The 22508-nt window shown below is 49.2% G+C and overlaps 2 protein-coding genes across 6 annotated transcripts in view; one reads left to right on the forward strand and one right to left on the reverse strand.

The window, feature by feature from the left end:
• arhgef40 (Rho guanine nucleotide exchange factor 40) overlaps positions 1-8799 on the reverse strand; it is a 41464-nt gene extending 32665 nt beyond the window's left edge. The window contains exon 1 of one of the 2 annotated variants that reach the window (XM_088634072.1): positions 5995-6998. In XM_088634072.1, coding sequence (XP_088490198.1) covers positions 5995-5997 — 3 coding nt within the window. In that variant the 5' untranslated portion in view covers positions 5998-6998. Of the gene's footprint in view, positions 1-5994 lie in introns of both variants that reach the window. The other variant, XM_088634073.1, reaches the window with a different exon arrangement.
• A 1173-nt stretch (positions 8800-9972) lies between these two features.
• LOC148660073 (uncharacterized) lies at positions 9973-22405 on the forward strand. 4 transcript variants are annotated; one of them, XM_088634076.1, is made up of 10 exons: positions 9994-10286; positions 13391-13556; positions 15878-15916; positions 16009-16080; positions 17464-17532; positions 17761-17829; positions 18361-18429; positions 19787-19846; positions 20924-21006; positions 21393-22405. In XM_088634076.1, exons 4-10 carry the CDS (start codon positions 16054-16056, stop codon positions 22123-22125), a joined length of 1110 nt encoding a protein of 369 aa, XP_088490202.1. In that variant the 5' UTR covers positions 9994-10286; positions 13391-13556; positions 15878-15916; positions 16009-16053; the 3' UTR covers positions 22126-22405. The 4 variants fall into 4 exon arrangements, with proteins under 4 accessions (XP_088490201.1, XP_088490202.1, XP_088490200.1 ...); XM_088634074.1 differs by lacking the exon at positions 13391-13556; XM_088634077.1 differs by lacking the exon at positions 13391-13556 and having other exon boundaries at positions 9994-10239.
• The last annotated feature ends 103 nt before the right edge of the window (positions 22406-22508 follow it).

A 22508-nucleotide genomic window follows, 5' to 3' on the forward strand; every position in this document is an offset into this window, starting at 1 on the left:
AGAGAGAGGAGATCACAGAGAATCTCTCTGTAATAAATACACACAACAGGACAGGAGACACAGTGAGAGAGAGGAGATCACAGAGAAACCCGCAGTAATAAACACACACAGCAGGACAGGAGACACAGTGAGAGAGGAGATCACAGAGAATCCTGACACAGTGCCTAGGACCTATGACATTTTTAGGGCCTACAAAGGAGGGAAACACTAGTGGCTAATGAAAAATGAGCTGAAACAACATGCTTGTGATCGACTCTGGGTGCTCCAAATCCATAATCCTAATCCGATCTAGCGGCTGTTCTAGAAACTTGAAGTATCGAAGCAATGGTGACCCTCGACTCGCTCCATCAATCACTGGTTTAGCATTAGAAGAGTTTAAAGTGCATTGTGTCAATCAATGTCATTCAATGGGCGTTGACCCCCTCTTTTTGCATATTTCAGTGAAAGCGCCCAGGGCCTACAGACACCACAATCCGGCCCTGCTCAGTAATAAACACAATATATTCGACAGCAGACAGGCTTCTGTCTGAATGCAGGTTTGTAGGGTTTTTTAATAAATGTTCTTTCCAAAACAACATCTCACAACAGAAAGCATTCTCACAATCAGTAAACATTCGCACAAGGTATGAACCTAACGTGCAATAAAAACTTTCCGAACAGGGGTGATTGTCCATTATCACTCTGTACAAGTGGATGATGGGGCCAGATTTGTGCCATTAAAGAGTCCCTCCAAGCCCTACCACTTGCTTTTGTCCATTAGTCCCTGTACAGGGGCCACAGTCCCCTCCAGTGCTCCCTTGCCGTGGAAAAGCCCCATTAGGTGACGTCACGCTTCATCCTCCTTCTGAGGTGCGCTCGGACCCTCTCCTCCAGCTCCCTCACTCCCCACTCTGCGTTGTGCCGGATGAGAGTGTTCCTCACCTTTCACAGTTCCTTGACCAGCTCCTAGACCAGAGCCTTAGACCAGCTCTGTCCTCTGTTCCACAAATAACATCTTTTCGATAAGCACACCACAGTCTAGGACAAGACTGGAGATCCTAATCCTAATCCCACATGAGCCCCTACAGCCCAGAGATCCCAGTCAGGGTCCCAGTCGAGGATGAGACTCTACAGCCCGGGGATCACAGCCAGAGTCCCAGTACAGGATGAGCCCCTACAGCCCAGAGATCACAGTCAGGGTCCCAGTCCAGGATGAGCCCCTACAGCCCAGAGATCACAGCCAGAGTCCCAGTCCAGGATGAGACCCTACAGCCCAGAGATCACAACCAGCAGCCACAGCAGGAATTGCGTCCTTGTCCAGTCCGGTTGGTGGCAGCCCCAGCAGGATGCACTGGTAACTGAGCACCGCTCCAGCTCCCAGGAGTTACATCATTTTGACCACTCTGCCCCACAGTGCTTTGGCGAAAGGGCAGCTCCAGAACAGGTGCTCCTGAGTCTCCTCGACGAAACACGTGTCCCGGGGGCAGTGCGAGTTCCCGGTGAGCGAGTGTCTGTAGAGAACCTCTGATTGCCAGCCTCTGGTGCACAGCCATCCAGTTGAGGTCCTTCAGCTTGTTGTCCAATTCCTTCGGCTGCGCCCTTTCCTAGACCTGTCTGGGAACCCGCAGCCTTTCGGTGGCGACCAGCTGTCCCCTCACCTCCTTGCACGGGGCTCTGTGGTTGGTGCAGAACTCCGGCTGTCTCATGGCCTCGTACCTCCTGCTCCACTGGACAGCATGTAGGTATGAAATCAAAACCGCCCCCCCCCAAATGGACCACCTGCTCCCTCCCACCAGTCGCCCACAGCCTGGAGATGAGTCTGACCAGGAGTGAGCGGGCCGGGCTGTGATCCACGGGAGCAGGACCGGACAGGAAACGAGGCCGCCTGGGGCTTGTTTCTCACAGAGAACAGCTGGAGGACAGGCCAGAGAGCCTTCCCAGATGTTTGGCGGAGGCAGGGAGCAGAAGGAGGACACTGGCGGGGCAGAAAGGGAGCAGGAGGGAGAGAGCGAGAGACGGGGAGAGGGAGAATCACAATGTGAACCAGATGGGATGTTTCCACGTTTGGAGGCTGTGAGAGAGAGAGAGGAGGAGGCCTAGAGGGGTCAATGACAGACACAGAGGCAGGCTGGTGTAGGCAGTGGCACAAGAGCACAGATTCTAAAAACATCACTTTATTGGCCATATACAATTTCTTGCATTAGGAATTTGTCTTTTCACAGACCCCATAAGAGACACAGACAGGGAGAGAAGCTGGGGGTCAGAGTGCAGGGTCAGCCATTAATACGGCGCCCCTGGAGCAGCTGGGGTTAAGGGCCTTGCTCAGGGGCCCCACGGAGTGGGATTCCTCTGCCGGCCACAGGATTTGAATCGGCAACCTTCCAGCCACAGTGGGCAGATTGTGAGCCACAGTGCCATCACTCCTACTGGGGCAGCAGATTGTGCACAAATGCTAAAGTTCAGAGATCAGGGAAATTGTGTCCATAAAATGTTAGCTTCCCATCCTTGACCACAGTTCGGAATAGCGGAATGATTTCTCCAGGCCCAGAATGGGAGCCATTCGTTCCCTCACCCCCTCCTGGTGTTTGGTGGACCTGGCAGAAGAGGGATTATTCCCACCTCATCCTGGTCATCCCGGGCTTTTTTTCCAGCTGTGGTTGGCCCCCGTCCCACGGGAGGTGAGGGTGGGATCCGTTGTTTAGGATGGTAGGCCGATTCTCAGGCTCAGGCTCCCTCGCTGATCCCAAGGAGACTTGAATCCCAAAAAATCTCCAGTTGAAAAATCGGGCCGGAGGAACGTCCACGACACATTTTACGGATGCTTCCACCTCTCTTCCAGTTGCAAAGAGGCGACGCAGGTCTGAGATGCAGGAGGTGTAGAGCTGGATTCTACCACAACAGGCTGAGGACAGACGTTGTGTAGGGTTGGGATGTATCTCACAGCTTAACAGCAGGAGGTTTCCAGTTCGAACCCTGTCCCCTCCTTCAATACAGTCAGGTGTGACAGTGTGTGTGTGCTGGTGGGTTCAGGGTGAGTGTGAGAGGAGAGACAGCAGTGACACTAGCAGTGTCTACAGTACAGTCAGGTGTGACAGTGTGTGTGTGCTGGTGAGTTCAGGGTAAGTGTGAGAGGAGAGGGACAGCAGTGACACTAGTAGTGTCTACAGTACAGTCAGGTGTGACAGTGTGTGTGTGTGATGGTGAGTTCAGGGTGAGTGTGAGAGGAGGGACAGCAGTGACACTAGCAGTGTCTACAGTACAGTCAGGTGTGACAGTGAGTGTGCTGGTTAATCATTCACGATGAGATTTCAACCTGATGCCTTAAAACGTCTCCCAGCCCTTTTTACAATACAGGAAAGAAGAAGACAAAGCAGGCATGAGGCTAGCACGGCTGCCAGAGTTTCCCAGCAGCAACTCCAGTCACGTTACATGCTCAGCTGCAAATGTTGCCAGACCTCCTCCACACTGTTTCCTCTGTTCTTTCCCCTCTCTCTCTCCTCTTCTCTCCATTTTCTCTCTCTCCCTCTCGGTCTCCCGGCCGCCAGCTTCTGTTTCTGTTCCGACACGGAAAAGTCGGCATCACCCAAACCGCCGGGTCTCTCCCACACCAAACTGGCCTGCGCTGCAGGAGCTGCTGCCAGAGGACTCCACCCAGTCTGGGCCCCTTCGTGGGGCCTCCGAGCTGCGGAGCGAGAGAGAGCGAGACAGGGAGAGAGAACCTTCTCCCACACTGTCCTCATCCCTGTCCTCCTAGCTCTCTGCTTCCCTTTCCTTCGTCCCAGCAAGCCGGAGACAGCTCCTTCTGCTTCTCCATCTTTCTCGCCCCCCTCCTCCTCCTCCTCCTCCTGCCCTCCGATCCCAGGTGACACCTTCTCCCTCTCGTAGTCCAGCGGTTTTCCTCTCCCTTCTCCCGCTCCTTTTTCTCCGAGCCACAGTGGGGAACCAGGAGGTGGCCTCTTCCGTTTCTCTCCCTCTCTCTCTTTCTGGATCCACAGGGAATCGAAAAAGTTTCCCGAATCTGGAAACGGTGGCTGGCGGGTCCGAGGCATCCTGCCCCTGGTCCGGGACCAGCGCCAAGTCTCCCGGATGTGCTTTCCAATTCACCGATCCCCAATTCCCACCTCGCCAGCGCACGGCGGAATCCGGCCTCTCTTCCTCGGTCCTCAGCTGGGAGGACTGAAGCGGTCAGTCCAGGGCGGACAGCACACCCAACCGGTGGGAGCTGGCATCTCTCATGCCGGGCAGGTCCCTGGTGGTTCGTTCACAGTTTAACATCCCTGTCAGGCTCTGTTCCGAAATGAATTCCGGCTTGGGAAACCGCAGCGGAACTGCCATCTCCACAAGCTGGGACAGGGTAGCTCAGACAGAGAAAAAGGCGGTGTCCTTAGGATGAGGTGGAGAACTGAGCTCCTGACTCTCTGTGGTCATTAAAAATCCCAGGGTGTTTCTAGAAAAGAGTAGGAGTGTAACCCCGGTGTCCTGGCCAAATTTCCCCCTGGTCTTTACCCATCATGGCCTCCTAATAACCCCCCTCTCTGAACTGGCTTCATCACTCTGCTCTCCTCCCAACTGAGAGCTGGTGTGTGGGGAGAGTACTGGAGCATCATCCAGGTGGAGCTGCACACTGGTGGTGGTAGTGGGATTCCCCACGACCTGTACAGTGCTTTGAGTGGTGTGTCTAAAAAAGCACTAGATAAGTGTAAGGAATTATAATTAATAATAATAATAATAATATGGAAGTGCCAGCATCTTCGATAAACACTATGAGTGAGTCTGTCGGGGCAGAGCCAGACACGAATCAGAATCCTGGGAATTCGCCCTGTGATCCCACAGCCGCGTGCTTAGTGATGCGTCAGGGAGAGGGGAGGCGTCCAGGTTATCAGGTCTGTCTTGCTTACACCCCTTGTTGTGCTCCACCGCGGTCCCCCCGTGGCTGGGGCCACAGGCCCCCGTGCCTCTGTGAGCGACGCTCTTGCCCCGGGGGTGCAGGGCAGAGGGCCCTGGGGGATCTCAGCGGCATCCCTGGGATCCTTCAAAAAACTGCTGGAAGAGATCCTCGGATCACTAAGAAAACCTTGGATCAGTAAGAGATCCCTGGATCAGTAAGGGATCCTCCGATCAGTAAGGGATCCTTGGATTACTTAGAATTCCTTGGATCAGTAAGAGATTCTTGGATCAGTAAGAGATCCCTGGATCAGTAAGAGATCCCTGGATCAGTAAGGGATCCTCAGGTCAGTAAGGGATCCTTGGATTACTTAGAATTCCTTGGATCAGTAAGAGATCCCTGGATCAGTAAGAGATCCTCAGATCAGTAAGAGATCCTTGGAATTACTTAGAATTCCTTGGATCAGTAAGAGATCCTCAGATCGGTACGAGATCCCTGGATCAGTAAGAAACCCTCAGATCGGTTAGAGATCCCTGGATCAGTAAGAAATCCTCTGATCAGTTAGAAAACTTCGGATCACTTCTCGGATCAGCAAGACATCCTTGGATCAGTAAGCTATAAGGCAGTGAATAAGCGAGACAGGCTATTATTATTAAAATCACAGCCTCTTGTTTTTTTCAGCCATGATGCAGATTTTGTCCTGGGGGAGGGGCTGGGGCTCTGCTGTCGCGACACCCCGCTGAAGGTCCGACTCCCAGACCTTGAACCGACTCCTGCGGCGGCTGCTCAGCTCCTCTCCCCGTTGGCCCCGATGCCATGCACGTTCAGAACAAAAGACAGATGCGGCTTTCGTTTCTTTCTTGGCCAATTCTTTTAACTTTTCAACCCTGAGGCAGAGAGGCAAAACAAAACAAAACAAAACCCGAACCTGATGACTGAGCTCGCCCGCGAGGTGTCCAGATCCGTGGAAGTTGAAACGTCTAACGGCACCGGGCCAGGAGAGATCGTGCGTGACCGATACACGAAGAGAAAGAAAGACAGACAGACACACAGGCACAGAACGCTCCGATTGAGTGCGTCGTCGCATTATCTACCTCTCTCAGCAGAGCAACACAAACTTACCAACTTACCATGAGACGTTTTTTTTTTCCTTGCCGGCCGTGCCGCTACATCCTCGTCCTGCTCGTTTCTAGCGGGGCTTTTTTTTCCTCTCCGTCTTCTTACGCGAATGACTTTCTCCTTCTCCCCCCTCTCTCTCTCCTTTCCCCCCGGCTCCGCGCCTCTCACTCACCCCTTCGCGTCTCGCGTTGCGGCTGTCGGGCTTCCAAAACGCTCAGCGGAGAAAAAGAGAGACATTATAACTTTCCTCCACCCCCCCGACTGTAGCCTACCTCTTTTTATCCCTCTCTCTCTCTCTGTTCTCGGCTCTCTCCCGCCGCCTTCCTCCCTCTTTTTTCCCTCTCTCAGACTCAGAAGTTGTTTTTTTTCTTCTGTCGACGCGAGTGTATATTTTGAGAGAGTCTGCCCCGCATTATGTCAGCCTGACGGTACCCCTCCCTCTGCTTGGAACAACAGCGCCTCAGTCCATTTCGAGAGCCGTTACACTCCAGCTCACTTTTTCCCCTCTCCGTGTGCTTTATTATTTATTTATTTATATATAAAGGTCCCCCCCCTCCAAATTTTTTTTTTCTTTACAGATGCTCGCCTAACTCCAGCCGCGGCTTACCGGCCTGAAAGGAGAAGAGGCGCCGCGGCTCCCGGCGGAGACAGAAACTCGGACCCGGGGCCGCTGGGGAAAAGGCGCTGCTCCGCCGGGCGGTGGCGGAGCCGCCTCGCCCGGGTCTGCTCCGTCCCCTCGAAGCGACCTGCCCTCGGATTTCTGACGAATTTGTTAAACGCAAACGCAGACAGACGGGAGCACAGGACTGGGAATCTCCTTCCAAGCCGGAATGGCTCCCGTGTGTTCGCGGGCAGGAAGGTTTCGGAAACAAAAATGGACGGGGGATCCCATAACACTGTAGCTACACACCTTTATCACACACTCGAAGAAGGCTCCACAGCCGAAACGTTGTGTTTCTTTTCTTCTCTTTTCAGCAGGGAATAAACTAGGGTGACCAGATTTTGGATTTCAAAAAACGGAGGGGATAATCGACACTCGACACATGCCCCCAAACTAAAGAATCTTTATTTTTCTAATTAAAATAAATCCATTTAAACTCTCTAGTTTTTTTATTCGACTTCTTAGTAAACTTTTAAACAGTTGCAGGGTTGCTATTTCTCTTCCATAATGGCAAACAAGGAAAAAAACACAAATACAGCCCGATTTTAAACGTTAGTTTTTTTTTTCATTTTAACGCAACAAGTCTTAACATCTGAGGAAAAAAACATCGCAACACGGGAGAAGTCCTCATTGGTTGCAAAAAATGATCACTTTTAAAAAAAACATTTTGAAATATTATGAAACAAGTTAAACATTGTTATTCCTCATAGCCATAAAACAGCCACGAAACGCACACACGAAACCCTTTTCAAGCTACGCTGCGTGTAAATTCAAAACATCTACCGGTAACGCGTGGAACGAACGAAAACCTGTGGGCCCTACGTTTGTTTACACGGTCTGGGGACCGAGCAAAACTAAATCCCGGACAAGTCTGGGAATTGTATAAATCCCGGTCGGACCGATATTTTAGGTCTCAAAAAGAGGACATGTCCGGGGAAAAGAGGACGTCTGGTCACCCTAAATAAACCTGGTTCCTTCGCACATTATTATTATTATTATTATTATTATTTTTGTTGTTGTTGTTGTTGTTGTTGTTGTTGTTGTTGTTGTTGTTGCAGCTGCTGTTGATGTTATTATTATTTATATTGACTCGTCGAAAGCTATCTTCTGGCACGACACCAGCGTGTACAGGCTCATTAAGCAGCGGGCAAAACGGGGAGTGACCAAATGTAAAAGTCTGTAAACTCGGGGATCTGGGGTTCGCTGGGATCTGTTTGGGGGGAGAATACAGCTAATTCAAAAAAAAAAGGAGGAAGAAGAAGAAGAAAGTTTTGAAAATGGCCCTGTCTGTCTTTTCTATCACACCCCTCGGACAGAAAACGCAATCGTTGTTGTTGTTATTATCTGTATTTTAATGAAAAGAGACGGCTTCAGCCCGCCGGCTGGCGGAGCGCGGGCAGGGGAAGGGGGCGTGTCATCAGTCCGGCCCTTGACCGCTTCCACAGAAATCACCGCCCTTCCGCCTCTCCCCCCCCCACCGGACTCCAACAGAGAAATCAGAGCGCTGTTATTAACCCCCGCCGCCACCACCTTCCTATGCCGTTTTTCTATTTCTCCGGCTGCTGTTCTAGTGGGACATGGTGGACACCTATACCGTTCACAGTTCCGCCTGGACGGACCGAATTCACCGGCCACTGCTGGTTCCGAGTACGGGCTGGAACCTGTAAAAAAGTTTATTTTGTCACATGCAACCCATAGAGGGAATAAAGAAAACAGGAATTCTGCAGGATCGCTCCACACATTTTGCAGGAGTTTAATTCCCCCGCCCCCTGCGTGCGGGGAAACGCACCACTACAAACACGGTGGTGTACCTGTGCTTGCACAGATACCCCAGCGGTCAGCTGCGTGTGTGGGCGCTGAGCCTGCCTTCCGACTTGGCTGTGCGGGACAGTAGAATCTCGCTCCTGTCTCTCAGTCTGAGCACAGAGCGCTAACCTCTCTCTCCTCTCCTCCCCCGCTCTCTCCTCTCCGCCGGGACAGGAGCGCCTTGTGTTCTGTGTCTCCTTCCGAGCAAATTCTTCTCCCTTCCTCGTCTCTACCCCGCACAGAAATGTGTCACTCGATGGAGAACTCTCTCGCTTCCTCTGTCATTCCGTCTCTCTCCTTTCTTGGTGCAAGTTTATTTTTTTCCCTAACCTTTTCTCTTTGAAAATGATCCCCATAACAGCAGAAAAAGCGCCCCCCCACTCACCCCCTTCTCCAGTAGAAGTGGGTTCTATTACCCTGATGAAGTAGGTGGGGAAAGGGACCCCACTAGGGGGAACCACGACGGGGCCACCCAGCTGGCCTCCGTTCAGCGCCACATAGAGCTGGCTGTGTCGTGTGAGGGTGTGTCCGCCCCTCCCTCCCTCTCCCTCTCCCTCTCTCTCCCTGTGCAAGTGCTCTTCTGCGGCGCTGCTTGTGCATAGCGCTCCTACACACAGCAAACACTGAATTCTTTGTCTTAATAGTTCTTAACACTTCTCATCCCAAAGGGTTCTCCAAGTGCTTTACACATGGGAGAGCTTCTTCTCTTCTTCCCCTCCGAAGTGCGTCACCCACCAGGGATTGATAAGGAAGCCATCTTGCGCCAGCAGCCCCAGTACACACCAGTGCGAGCAGGGAAGTTTATGAAGGTCAGGTGTCACGGGGCCCAGACTGGAATTTAGAGTTGAGAAAGTCTGGACATGGGTCTAACCTGTCATCGGCAGACACATCCGAGGCACAGCGTGGTGCCTTGAGTCACCATAGTGGGGCAGAGGCGAGGGAAAACTCTGACTCGGAGAGAAGAGCGCCACCTACTGGTCCACCAGCAACCTGGTGGTTCTTAACTGTGACTCATCTCTGTGCTGACCAGACCCAGCCTTGCTGGGCTCCTGAGAGCTTCTTCCCCCTCTCTGTGGGTGTTATTATTGAGGTTTGAAAACTTAAGCAAACATCAGCCTCATAAAATTGTCTGCTTTTTTAAAGGGAAATTTAAAGACCTTTGAGACCAAATCAAAGAACAGCTGTTTTTACTCTGTAATCAAATGTTACTAAAACCTTGTATTTCATTGCACACTTAGCACTCAGGGCCATGAGATCACAGTCAGGGTCCCAGTTCAGGATGAGACCCTACAGCCCAGAGATCAGAGGCAGGGTCCCAGTCCAGGATGAGACTTTACATCCCAGAGATCACAGTCAGGGTCTCAGTCTAGGATGAGACCCTACAGCCCGGGGATCAGAGGCAGGGTCCCAGTCCAGGATGAGACTCTATTTTCACAAAACACATGTCACTTTTGGATTCAAATATCAGTCGCATGAGGAAATAGATACATGTTCATGGTTTTAAACTCCATTCCGGAATACCATTAGGTATTCAAATATTTCTTCAACTCACATTCCAAGAGAAACTGGTACCAGCCAGATTTTTTAAATAGTGTCTCCTCTCTTTGGAAAGCAGTCACCTGCACAGAGACAGGCGAGAGGGAACTGAGAGAGAAGAGAGAAGAAAAATGAACTTGAGAGAGTAGTGCAAGAAAAACAGATACTGTATAAAAAGAGACACAAGGCAAAAGCTAAAGAGAGGAAAGTAAAGGACATCGGAGAAAGAGGGGGAGACACCAGTCCCAGCCAGGTCTGTGAGACGTCTGCACCACACAGCACTGAGCCCGGACCGCCATGGTACGCACTGCTTCTGTGTGTGTTTGTGTTGGTGTGTGTTTGCTTATGTGTTCATGTTGGTGTGTATTTATGTGTCTTTGTTTGTGTATATGTTTGTTTTGGTGTGTGTCTGGGTTTGTGTGTGTATTTGTATACGTGTTAGTGTTGTGTGTATTTATGTGTGTGTATTTGTGTGTGTGTATTTGTGTTAGTATTGGTGTGTTTATGTGTGTATGGGTTTCTGTGTACGTTGGTATACATGTTCATGTTGGTGTAGAAGTATATGTGTATGTTTGTATTTGTGTTAATGTTTGTGTGTAAGTATGTTTGCGGATTTGTGAGTATGTTTGTATATGTGTTAATATTGGTGTTTATGTGTGTGCGTAACTGTTGTGTGTATTTATGTGTGGGTGGGTTCATCTGTGTGTATTTATGTAAGTGTATGTGTGAATGCTTGCATGTGTGTGTATGACTGGGTAGGCAGGGGGCAGCATAGTGGGTCAGTCTCAGGACTCATGACTGGTGTGTTGTGTGCTGTGGGCTGGAGGTTGTGCTGTTGTATCTACAGTATGAGTGAGGCACTGTACCCCAGTTGCTCCAGACCACCCAGCCTGTGGAAGTGGGGCCCCACATTCCTGGGGTTTGTCCCACCTGGAGAGCACCTGTTTGAGCTCTGCTCCAATGAGCCACTGTGTGTGACTCAGATCTGCCTTGTTGTGTGTACCGAAAGTACCGAATTTACCTGTGTGTACCTGCATGTACGCAACAGCCACGTGAGAGAGCGCTGAAAATCGCCTTTACCGGAGAAAAGAACCACGCGTGAAACTTTCCGTGTAACTGGAAGGAATTGTTTTACCGTGGTAAAACGGTGTTGCGTTATGTCTTGCAGCTGTTTTACACGGGTAATTTATATTGAGCTGGGCCCACAGGAACTGCCAGACCTGTTGCGCTGCCCCTCGCGTAAACATCACGGACTCCTCATCTTCCTCGTTTCTGTCTGTCGTGAACCGTGCAGCTGGATTAGCCCTGGGACTGTGTACCCCAACAGCAAATTCAATAACTCGTCAACACGTTATACTGTTCAATTAGTGGGCTTTATTTCATTACCATTACATTACTGTCCAGAAGCTTAGTAAGGCGGCGCCGGCAGCATGTTTATAAATGCAGGTGTCGTTTTGTGTATTTGTGTATTATGTAAACTCGTTTTTGTCTTGCGACGGCGTTCCCGTTGGACCGCCTTGGACGTTGACCGGTCTTCATATACCTTCCGCCTCCAGAAGAATTTTACTTTGTTTTCCCTAAAAACCGCCAGGATCGGGCAGTGACATGGCTTAACACCTCATTCGCTGGCTGGCCCGTGACCCCATCAGCTACACAGGGCACTTCAGTCACGGGGTTTCGAATAAACGCACTAGGGAAACTAGTAGCATCCGGGCTCATCAGCAGCCCTGCAGGTATAATAATGTAACTTAAGGGGTGGGCTGGTGGGTCGTTGGGACACCATATTGGCATGGTATGTTAAAAAAACAAACAGAATATGTACATTGCCTCAAAAGGTGAATATGTGCATTTTTACGATCACCTCAACGCGTTCATCTGCGTAGAACAGCCATCAAGTAAAAGAAAAAAACGCGGAAAGGGGAAACGCTCAGCAGCTGTCTCAGTGTACGGTGTTCTGGTGAGAGTGATGGTACGGTGGCCCAGACGCGCAAAATACAAAAACAAAAATGAGCGCCCACACCAAAAAACAAAGACGAAACACAAAATGACAACAAAAAAAACCCCACAAAAAGACATGCCCTCATAACGGCCATGACACCTGCTGTTAGGTGAGAGGGCAGCGCTGAGCACGTGTCGAGTTCTTGGTGAGACGTTTTTGTGAATTATCTAAAAAAAAACACAGCGACAGGAGGGTGTTCTCTCTGTTTTGTGGAGGCCCGCTTGGTGAAAACCATTCGTCTTGCCCACATCACGGGATCAGGATTGGATCCCGGGGGTAGTGGGTAGGATGTCTTTTCCATGAAAGCCTTGAGGGTCTTCAGAGAGCAATCCCGTGATTCCAGGTCGTTGAGCAGGTGCAATATAATCCGCTGTGTTATTTATTGAAGTAGTTCAGGTGGGGAGCTGCGTCAGCATGCGCAGGCTGCCAAGGAACAAGTCATAGGATTATTCCGTGCTGAAAAGAGAAGAGAACAACGTTTCGGCTTCTTCGAAGAAGGCTCCACAGCTGAAACGTTGTGTCTTCTTTTTTCTCTTTTCAGCATGGAACAAACCCATTACTTATTGAAGTACTGTACACTAAATAGTGTGGAAGAAGTATTTCACAACCTCTCTTTTTTTCCCTGCTAGATCAAGGGAAAACCTCTACACTTTCCCTGTGCATACGTTTCAGAGACCGTTTTTGTGCTTTGCGCTTCTGGGCCGTTATTTGACGGGCGCGTAACGATGCGCCAAAGACGCGTAAAAATTCCGTGGACAACCCAAGCAATCTGGGTGAGCCCTTAGTTTCCATCCGAACACGCTTGGCCGCGGTCAGGAACAGCCACCCGCTGAGATCTCCGCCTCCCGTGCTCCTTCAGTCCCCTCTCTTCCATTTTCTTATTCCATACTTCATGTTTCGGTTGTCGAAAACAAAAGCTCTTTAAAATCCGCCTAAAACCAATACAGCCCTAAAAGAAAAGTTATGTTACCGTGAAAAAAAAAACTTCGATACAGCATGTCAATGAAAACGACGACAGACGAAACTGTCAACCTTAAGATTCAATAAAAAAAGACAGTCAGCCATTCATAATGAGCTACAACAATGAAAGAAAACGTTATATTATTTAGAAGCCGTTAAAATAAGTGACATCCGAAAGGTGGGTCCGTTGGTTCCCGACTCCTGTATTTTCCACACCGTCCACCTCCTGCCAGTAACGACAGTCTTCCTTTTACGTTTTAATAAACGTTTTGTTTGGAAATGACTTTTAATACAACTACAGTAGATACATATCGTACAGGGTGTTCAATGAGGAGCGTTACTGTTTTTATTTCACCCCCTTCGGTGGTGAGTGTACCCCGAACACACTCCGGGTGTCCAAACTAGAGGCCATCATGGACAACGTCTCCCATCCCCTCTATGACAGACTGGCAGAAATGAAGAGCACGTTCAGCAATAGACTGATTCATCCCCGGTGCGACAGGGAGCGCTACAGGAGGTCATTCTTGCCTTCTGCCATCAGACTGTACAACGCATCCACTGTGTGTGTGGGCAGAGGCAACATCGACAGTGACCTGTTTCTGGACTGAACAGTAAACTGATACATCCTTTTCTTTTCTTTTCCTGTTTACAACCGTTTTTTGTGCAATATATGCCAGGGACCCGTGCAATACATTTATATTTATATTTATATTTATATTTATATTTACATCTATATTTATATTCATATGTGTGATACGATTTTTCTGTGTACTGTTCTGTTCCAGTTTGTTCTTTGTGTGTCCGGACTGTGAGTAACTCTTTTAGTGCACCGCTCACTGTACTGATTGTATTGTATGTATTGTACTATTATTATATAATTCGTTACACTGTGGCTGTGTTGTGTGTGTTAAGCTGCTGTTGCACTGCAATTTCCTTCACGGGATCAATAAAGTATCTATCTATCTACTCACACACCCTCTCCTATTTATACGCCGTCTTGTAGGGGATTAGTTAAATTGTATGAGATTTTAATTTAGGCAGCACTTTGATTGAGAACTAGCGGTAATTGTTTTGCTATGGCGACACGGGGAACGGGTCCTGACCCTGCGTCGTACTGTTGCGTGCGAAAGACGGGAAAACGCGAGTTACTGACATAGTTCACCTGGCTCCTGGAAACAAAAAAAAAAACAAAACAAACAAACCTGCGTGACTGGAAAAGCGGGGTTTTCTTAGCAAATCGTTCAGGTCCCTCGTGTTTTTCCCCGCATACCCTTCAGCATTCTCAGCGTTCTTCTGCACCCCCTTGCTGAAATGTTGTTAAAACCCTTCCCGGCAGACCTCAGCAGACGGGACCCGGGATGTTGTGGCCCTCCCGTGAGTTAAGCTGCCTGAGAGTGTACTGCTGTTCCTGGAACCAAGGACTGATCAAGAGTGGAGATAGACTTGATCCCAACAACTACCGGGGCTTCTGTGTGAACAGTAACCTGGGGAAGGGATTCTGCAGTATCCTGAATACACGAATACTGGCCCTTCCTTACCGAACACAATGTCCTGAGCAGGAGTCAGACTGGCTTCTTACCAGATCACGGCACGTCTGATCACATTTACACCCTACGCACGCTGATAGACAAACATGTCCACCAAAAAGACAAAGGAAAAAATTTTGCCTGCTTTGTCGATTTCAAAAAAGCATTTGACTCGATTTGGCACGAAGGACTGTTTCTCCAAAGTGGCATAGGGGGTAAAGTGTACAACATAATCAAATCAATGTATTCAGGGAATAAATGTGCAGTGAAAAATGGAAACAAAAGGACAGAATTCTTCACCAAGGGCTGCAGCCTGAGCCCAACACTGTTCAATATCTATATCAATGAGTTGGCAGGAATGTTGATACAGTCTGCAGCTCCAGGTCTCACACTACATGACACACAGATCAAATTCCTGCTCTATGCAGATGACATGGTCCTGCTGTTGCCCACAGAACAGGGGCTGCAGCAGAGCCTGGCACTGCTGGAGCAGTATTGTCACACCTGGGCACTGCCAGCCCATCTAGACCCAAAACATGGGCTGCAGCACAGCCTGGCACTGCTGGAGCAGTACTGTCAGACCTGGGCACTGATAGCTCATCTGGACCCAGAACAGGGCTGCAACAGAGCCTGGCACTGTTGTAGCAGTACTATCACACCTGGGCACTGCTGGAGCAGTACTGTCACACCTGGGCACTGCCAGCCCATCTGGACCCAGAAAAGTCACTAAGAAGGAGGCTTTTCAACTTATATTTGAAAGTGTAATCCAACCCATTGCCCTATACGGCAGTGAAGTGTGGGGTCCCCTCACAGACCAGGATTACACTCAATGGGACAAATACCCCACAGAAACTCTGCACATGGAGATCTGTAGAAACATCCTCCATGTGCAGAGAAAAACACAGAACAACGCGTGCAGGGCCGAATTAGGCCAATACCCACTATTAATAAAAATACAGAAGAGAGTAATAAAGTATTGGCTACACCTAAAAAACCGCGACCAAAACTCCTACTCCCACAAGCCCTGCTGAGCCAAGAGCTGAGCACAACAAAGAGCCCAATGCGCCAGCTGGTCCTGAGGCTCACTGATCTCCTGCCACAGCCTGAGAAACAGTGAGTCTGTCTCCCAGTAACGCTCCATATGTCTATATGTAAATATTTTATGATTGTGTCTTTATTGTAAATGTCTGTAGATATTTTTTTTTGCTTGATGTTAATTGTATTTTTGGCAACACTGATTGTACTCAACGGTCATGCCAATAAAGCACCTTGAATTGAATTGAATTGAATTGATCGCCCTCTAGTGGGCGTGCGTCGGTACTGCAAGTCTCCAGCGGGACTGGCCTTGCCTGCCTGAGGAACTGCTCACTCCGCAGCCTGAACGCTTTCTGTCCTTCCTCCCGCAGGACAAGAGCTGTGGAAGAGCCGCTTCTAATGCATCCCAGGTATGTTTCGTGCCCCTCGCCAAGACTCTGCCTGAGGGCCCCCACTATACTGGGGCCGGCCCTGCTTTGAACCCCTTGTGCGATTGTTTCAGGGTGCGGTGAGGAAGACAAGCAGATCATCCCAGCAGCCCTCAGCCATGGGAGGACGCCGACCCCCCATAAAGGTACCAGCCTGCACAAAACCCCCCTCTTACTACCCACTGGCCTTAAAGGGGAATTGGCATGCTCTTTTTGTGTTATGGGGCTCGAAGGCGTCGCGCCTTCTTCCCACCACATTCTCGCACGGAAGCGCACTACTCGCACTAATCACACTCCAACCCCGAGCGCTTCTGCCAAACGACACCACTCCTGCCAATCAGGCAACCACGACACTCCATCAATCAGCGCGCCTCCTCCCTCGCACAATACTTAAACCCTCCAGAAGCCCCTGTTCTTTGCCTGGTATTGGTTGGTTGTTTGTTTGTTCGTTCACCTACCTCGCCTTAGATTCTGTTTTCCCTCTTTGCTCTTTGTTACTAACCACGGACCTCACCTTCGACTACGTCTCCCGTCTTGCCCTTTCGGATCTGGGAGCCGACTTATTGACCTTCATCTTTAGACTCATGGAACCGCCTTTTCGACCACGGCTTCAGCCTTGCCCAATTCTGGAGTGGAAACCTCCTCTCCCGCCTTTTTCTACGACCCTCGGAACTCGGCTCGGACTTCGCCTCTTGTCTAGCCCCCTAAGGTCCCGCATAGGGTCCATCTTCCCTTTCCTCAGCGGGTCAATCCTGACAGGAGGAATCGGAGTAGCTTATAAACCCCCCCAATTTACATCACAAAATAGAGGAAATTACCAGGTTTGCGCAGCGCCATGTTCTGCGATTCAGAACGAGGTGAAGTGACACTGTAAACAAGCAGGATTGTGAATCTGTCTCTTCTAATCCAAGAGGAATATTGCTCTCGAGTTCGAAACAGTTTTGCCAACAAATACCACTCGCTTGTTAGCTCTGCAGGCAGGTCACGCTGGATCATTTCTGCGGTGAAAAGTCTGCTGCCCAACCTGTACTTATTAACCCGGAAATCGCATCACATTAGGCATGACAGTGACTAGTGAGCAGGAAGGGCCGCATCACGCAGCGATTCATGGGATCTCCAATGGTAGTTTGCCACAACATGGAGAGCTGCAGTCCTTTCACGAAGTTCACAATTTTGCGCTGAATTCGGAATTGGTCAAATTTCTCCGACCCTGTTCCGCCGAATTCATTGAGTTACCAAGATGTAATTAGCCAGTCTGAGAAATTGCCACTGCAGTTCCCCTTCAACGGCCGGGGCACGTGAGGGCAGACCTTGCTTTCTCAGTCCTGAGGTTCACCCTCTCCTGTGTGAGGTATTCTGCTCTCCCTTGTGCTTCTCCGTGTCCTTGTGCCCCCCTCTGTTATTCCTCCTCTCCCATCCTCTTCCTTTTTCAGTTCGATTTTCCTGTCCCGTGCTGATCCTTTCCTCGGATCGCTTCGTCCAAAGGTCGCTGTGTTCCGCAGAATCCTGCTGTGCTGCTGTTTTTACAGGTGGAGGACAGGAAGTCCAGCCCTGCCCCCCAAAATGTCCGACCTACAGAACGCCCCCCCATCTATGAGGTATGACACAGGTCACGTCCCCCTTGCTTGATCTGCAAAGACCCCTCTTTATGACGTACTTGAGTGAGGATCCTTGTTGCACTGGTGATAAGTCCAAGCGTGCCAGGGCTGTGAGCCTGTGTACCTCTCTGTCTCTGTCTTCATCATGTGCTGGTAGTTTCCTCGCTGTGGTGCAACTCTTCAGTCAGGAATCTGCCGACTCATCCTCTATTTTCCCGTGTGTTTCAGGACACCGACTGGACGGCGCCCAGGATATACAGAACAGCCTCAAACATCTCACTGTGTCGCTGTATGAAGGTACCAATCCCATTGTGCTCTCCGTGAATTCTTTCATTTATCTCCTCTGTCCTGATAGGGAGCTGAAACATGTGCGTTCTGGTCTAGTATGTTTCTCTGCTCGGACGCACCTGTCTGTCTCTCTGTCTCCGTGTCTTGTTCCTCCTCTCCCATGGACACCCGCGCTGTCTGAGGAACTGGAACTGGACAGGTCCTGCGGTTTCTTAGCATGCCTGTCTGTTCATAACAGAGAGGGGGATGTATGTCAGTGTGCATTGCTTGTGAAGCAAGAAGTAAAGGGTTAATTCTGAAAACTCAAAAGGAGAAATTTAGTATTTTGTCTGTAGAGCCTATTTCAAGTGTAACACCTAAACAACTGTTTTCCAGAAGCAGGTTATCCATTGCTTTTCAATTATCCTTGACTTGCTCCTGTCTGTACCCGTGAGGGTCTTTCTGTCTGCGTCTGTACCCTCGTCATCTCCATCACAGCCCCGTCCAAGGTGCTGACATCTCTGCGCCTGCCACCCTACCACCCTTCTTGTGTCTCCTCAGGATGAAGAGCTCAAGAGGAGGAGCTTATGTCTGCCCCTCCGTGCACCAGAATACTGCATTTTCACAGAGGTAGAAGACCGCAGAAATAACCCCATCCGTTGGACCAGAAGGCACCGTCTCCATATTCCATGACACGTTACAAAGGGTGTTCATTTTTCCGCTGTGTGTCCCTGATTCTCTTCTATTTTTCTCTCCACTGGTCTATCCTGACACTGTGGGACTGTCTGTGCTGGTACCTTGTCAGTGCTTCCCTCCCTGACTCTATGCGCTCTAATTTGTTAGCACTAATATTGGCACTCTGCTGTCCATGGTTCTGAAACCCGCCTACTCCGGGTCATGTTCTTCATTATACCTTCTCCTGCACTGCACCCCACAGAGTGGGGGAAATCTATTCCTCTCCTGCTTCACGATCATACCTTATACCTCCACTGCGCTGTGCTGGGTTCTCAGTCAGAGCAGCTCCTCTTCATTATACAGTCATCCCTGGATTGACGAACTTAACTCGCATCCTGAAAACTATTTGTAGGGTGAAAATATATCAATTACAATCAATAAGTCGGATTAAATTTTCTAACTCGGATACAGACCCACCCCACCCAGGGCACCCCCCCCCAACACTATCCATACATTAGAACAGGACAGCAGCTGGAAGTGAAGCATTGTCTCAGAGTAACTCATTAACGTATGAGCAAACCTAAACAACATATACAAGGCAGTAAACTAGCAGTGAAATCCTATTAACCCAGGAGGGGATTACAAAGAAAGATTATGCGTTTATCTGGAAATCCATAGTAAATATGTTGACAGACGTCTGGCTTTTAGGTTTTGGTGTAACAGAAAGAATAAGGTTCTGGATCCCGAGATGAAGTTAAACAGATGAGTTTATTGCATGCAAGGAACAATAAAGCCGAAGTCTTGCTTCCCGCAAGAAACCACAAAACCGAAATATTGTTCCAAGTGCTGGTACAAACTTTAGGTTTACATATCCTTTCCTTTCTGCGTCTGACATCACTGTTATTATGGTAAAGGGGGGAGGTCACGTGTCTGGCCAGTTTACAGCTTTTTGGCCAAATGGTCAGGGATTAATTCCCCAGGGGGTTCCCTAGCTCTCCTAGCTCACATCTGGAATCCTTATCAGTTAACCCCCTTTCCTGCCATAAACTCCTGTTGCTTAGAAGTCTAAACCTCATACAGAAAAGGTTTTAGTTTAAACCCATTTTCACATCTTTCTTCAGTTTGGAGGGAATTGTATCTGGGTAAGTATAACTACAGCAACACATTCTCTATTCCTAACCTTCTCTGTGCGAAAACTGTAGCAAAGCTTTGTAACCCGGGAGTGCCCTCTTGTTGTCCATGGCACTAACCACTGAGATCCGCCTCTCTGGCTTGAACTCCACGGACCCTCACCTTTTTCCTGTGTTTGCAGGTTGAAGTGATGAAGAGAAGGAGCGTATGGGTACCGCTATGTGCCAGGCCTGTCAAGGAGGTAGGAAGTCAAAAGAATGGACCCATCCACTGATTCAAAAGGGACTGTCTGTGCTGTCTGTGAAATTCCATTCCAGCACAAGGAAGAGCAACCAGGTTCAGTTTATAATCCTGGTCTTGAACGAAGATCCTTCTCTGACAGGCTAAAAGAGTTGAGTTTATTTAGTGTTGAGAAGAAGTTCCATGTAGTTTTCTAATATATATTTTTGACATATAATCATAATAATAATAAGAAGAAGGAGAATACCATTATATAGCCCTTTTCTGGACACTCCACTCAAAGCACTTTACAGGAAATGGGGAATCCCACTACCGCCACCAGTGTGCAGCCCCACCTGGATGATGCTCCAGTACTCTCCCCACACACCAGCTCTCAGTGGGGAGGAGAGCAGAGTGATGAAGCCAGTTCAGAGAAAGGGATTATTAGGAGGCCATGATAGGTAAAGGCCAGGGATGCTCTGGAATAGGCTTATCTGTTGAGCGTGTGTCCCTGTTCTGGTCTGTCTCCCAGTTTGTGTCTCTGTCTTTCCACCCTGTCCTGGCACTGTTCTGCCCAAGGTACTGAAGCTGATCAGTGTGCTTGGCTGCATATCTCTTATCTTCTACTTTCTTCCTCTGTGCCCTCCTCTGACACTCGCGCTGTGGTTTTCTGAGTGTTGTTCTGTTCTCAGAGTGGTGCTCTCCTGGCCTCTATTTCAATTTTATTGTGCTTTTACACAGTGTGTGTGTGTATCGGTCTGTCTGTCTTTTTCTTTGGTGTTAGCTGACTTTGTTTTGTATTTACATCATTTACATCATCTCCTGATGTAATCTCCTGGCTCTTCGCTGTCTGACACTTGACTCTGCCCTTAGATCTGTGCTCTGTTAGAGTCCTTGTTCAGGTTCCCTAATTTCTTTAAGGGAAAAGGCAGATGATTTACAGAAAACCCTTACGTCACAACAAAAGTACAAATCATTCTGGGTTCTGACTGTCTCTGGACAAGGTGCCCCCAGAGGTGCGATTGATCCTGGGAGCTGACATCTGACACACTGCTTGCTGTTCACTCTGAGACGGTCAGTCTGTTGTGTGTGTTTTCAGGAGGAAGACTGCATGGTGACCCGCAAAGAGAAAAGATCAAACTGCTCCTCCATGAGCATTCAAAGCCAAGGGCAAGAGGCCAGGTGAGCTTTACAATTCAAATAATTAAAGACAACAGGAGACTTCTTTCTTACACAACTGTGGATTCCTGAATAGGCCTGGTGTGACCTGCCACAGCTCACTAAAATATATCAAAACAGATAAAAGACGTTGGCCATTGGCATGCACTATCCATGTTATTCACTAATCGATTTAGTTTCCTACATCTTAATTATCAGAAATATTTTATATGCTGAGTAATATCTATGGAACTGCTGAAATGTGTAGACGTATATTTTGGTTCCACTCTTTGGTTCTTACCCCTGTTATTCGAAGTTTCCTCCAAAATGTTTTCAGAAACTTTATTTCTGCCCCTCCCACCTGCCTCACCCCCACCACCACCCCTGTCCTTCTCCTATTCCTGTTACAGGAATTATGCCCACAAATTAGCTGAGGCATTGTATGAAATCCAGCGATACATCAACGTCTACTCAACACACCGCCCAGCCATGCAGAAGTGTCTGGACCAGCTCCGGAACACTGAGATAATCCTGATGGAATTTCACCAACACTTCGCCATCGCCTCCAATATGGCAGCCACAGAGCGCTCATCCAAGGGGAAGAACAGCTTCGTTGAGTTAGCATGGGTCCTGATCTCCCAAGGTGCAACCGGGACCTTAATGAAGAGCATAGAGATGGTGATCCCTGGAGTCTCAGCAGCCAGGCAGAGAAGTGTCCCCCTTGATCGCAGACAGTTGGAAACTGTGGTCGGCGCTTTTCTGCAGGAGCTGATGGACGTCACGTACGCCCTGCAGTACCTCCGCAGGAAGATGGAGCATCTCAAGAAGTGCCACTACTCTACTCCCAAGGGGCAGGCCAGAGGGCAGGACGACAGCCGCGCATCCCTGGTTATCCCATTGACCGGCAGAGTTGCCGGCGCGCTGGAGTCCTCCCGGAAGGCCGAGGAGAAGCTGAACCGTTTCCCCAGCCGCTTGGCGCGATACTTCACGTCTTCAGACAAGATCAAGGAAAACTCCATGATGAACCTGGTGATCCTCGTCTCCGATGTGGCGGGAGAAATGAAGTCGGTACAAGATGAGCTGTGTGGAATTCAGTACAACCTGGAGAGCTGTAACGTCTATATAGGAGGTCTCAGTTTATAAGATGAGACTGTTGCCTTATTGTCCCTTACTCTTTTTATTATTCACGTCTCCCTTGCTACAATGTTAGTTTTTGCATATGGTAGATCTTCCCCCTGCTACTCTGGTCTGGTGCTGCCTCACAGCTCCACGGTCCTAGGTTCAACTCAAGGGAGGAGTGCCTGTCTGTGTGGAGTTTGCACGCTCTTTACTCACTTGCAAGGGTTTTATTCCATTAAACCTATATATTCTAACATGACAGCTCAGTATCAATCTATACTGTGATTAAAAACGTGTGGTAAAAGCTTTGGTTTATCGTCCTTTCTGGTGTTTAGACGTTTTGTCCATTTAAAGCCCATCGCGGTATTCAGTCTAATCCAGCAATTGTTAAGAGCTGAAATGTTCAA

This window comes from Lepisosteus platostomus, chromosome 6 (assembly GCF_059453375.1).
Source record: "Lepisosteus platostomus isolate fLepPlt1 chromosome 6, fLepPlt1.hap1, whole genome shotgun sequence".
NCBI lineage: Eukaryota > Metazoa > Chordata > Actinopteri > Semionotiformes > Lepisosteidae > Lepisosteus > Lepisosteus platostomus.

Bases quoted from the DNA above. Each gene is read 5' to 3' on its own strand.
- LOC148660073 (XM_088634074.1), top strand. The intron at 17,830-18,360 runs GTACCAATCCCA...GTGTCTCCTCAG, and splicing joins CACTGTGTCGCTGTATGAAG to GATGAAGAGCTCAAGAGGAG. The intron at 21,007-21,392 runs GTGAGCTTTACA...TTCCTGTTACAG, and splicing joins AGCCAAGGGCAAGAGGCCAG to GAATTATGCCCACAAATTAG.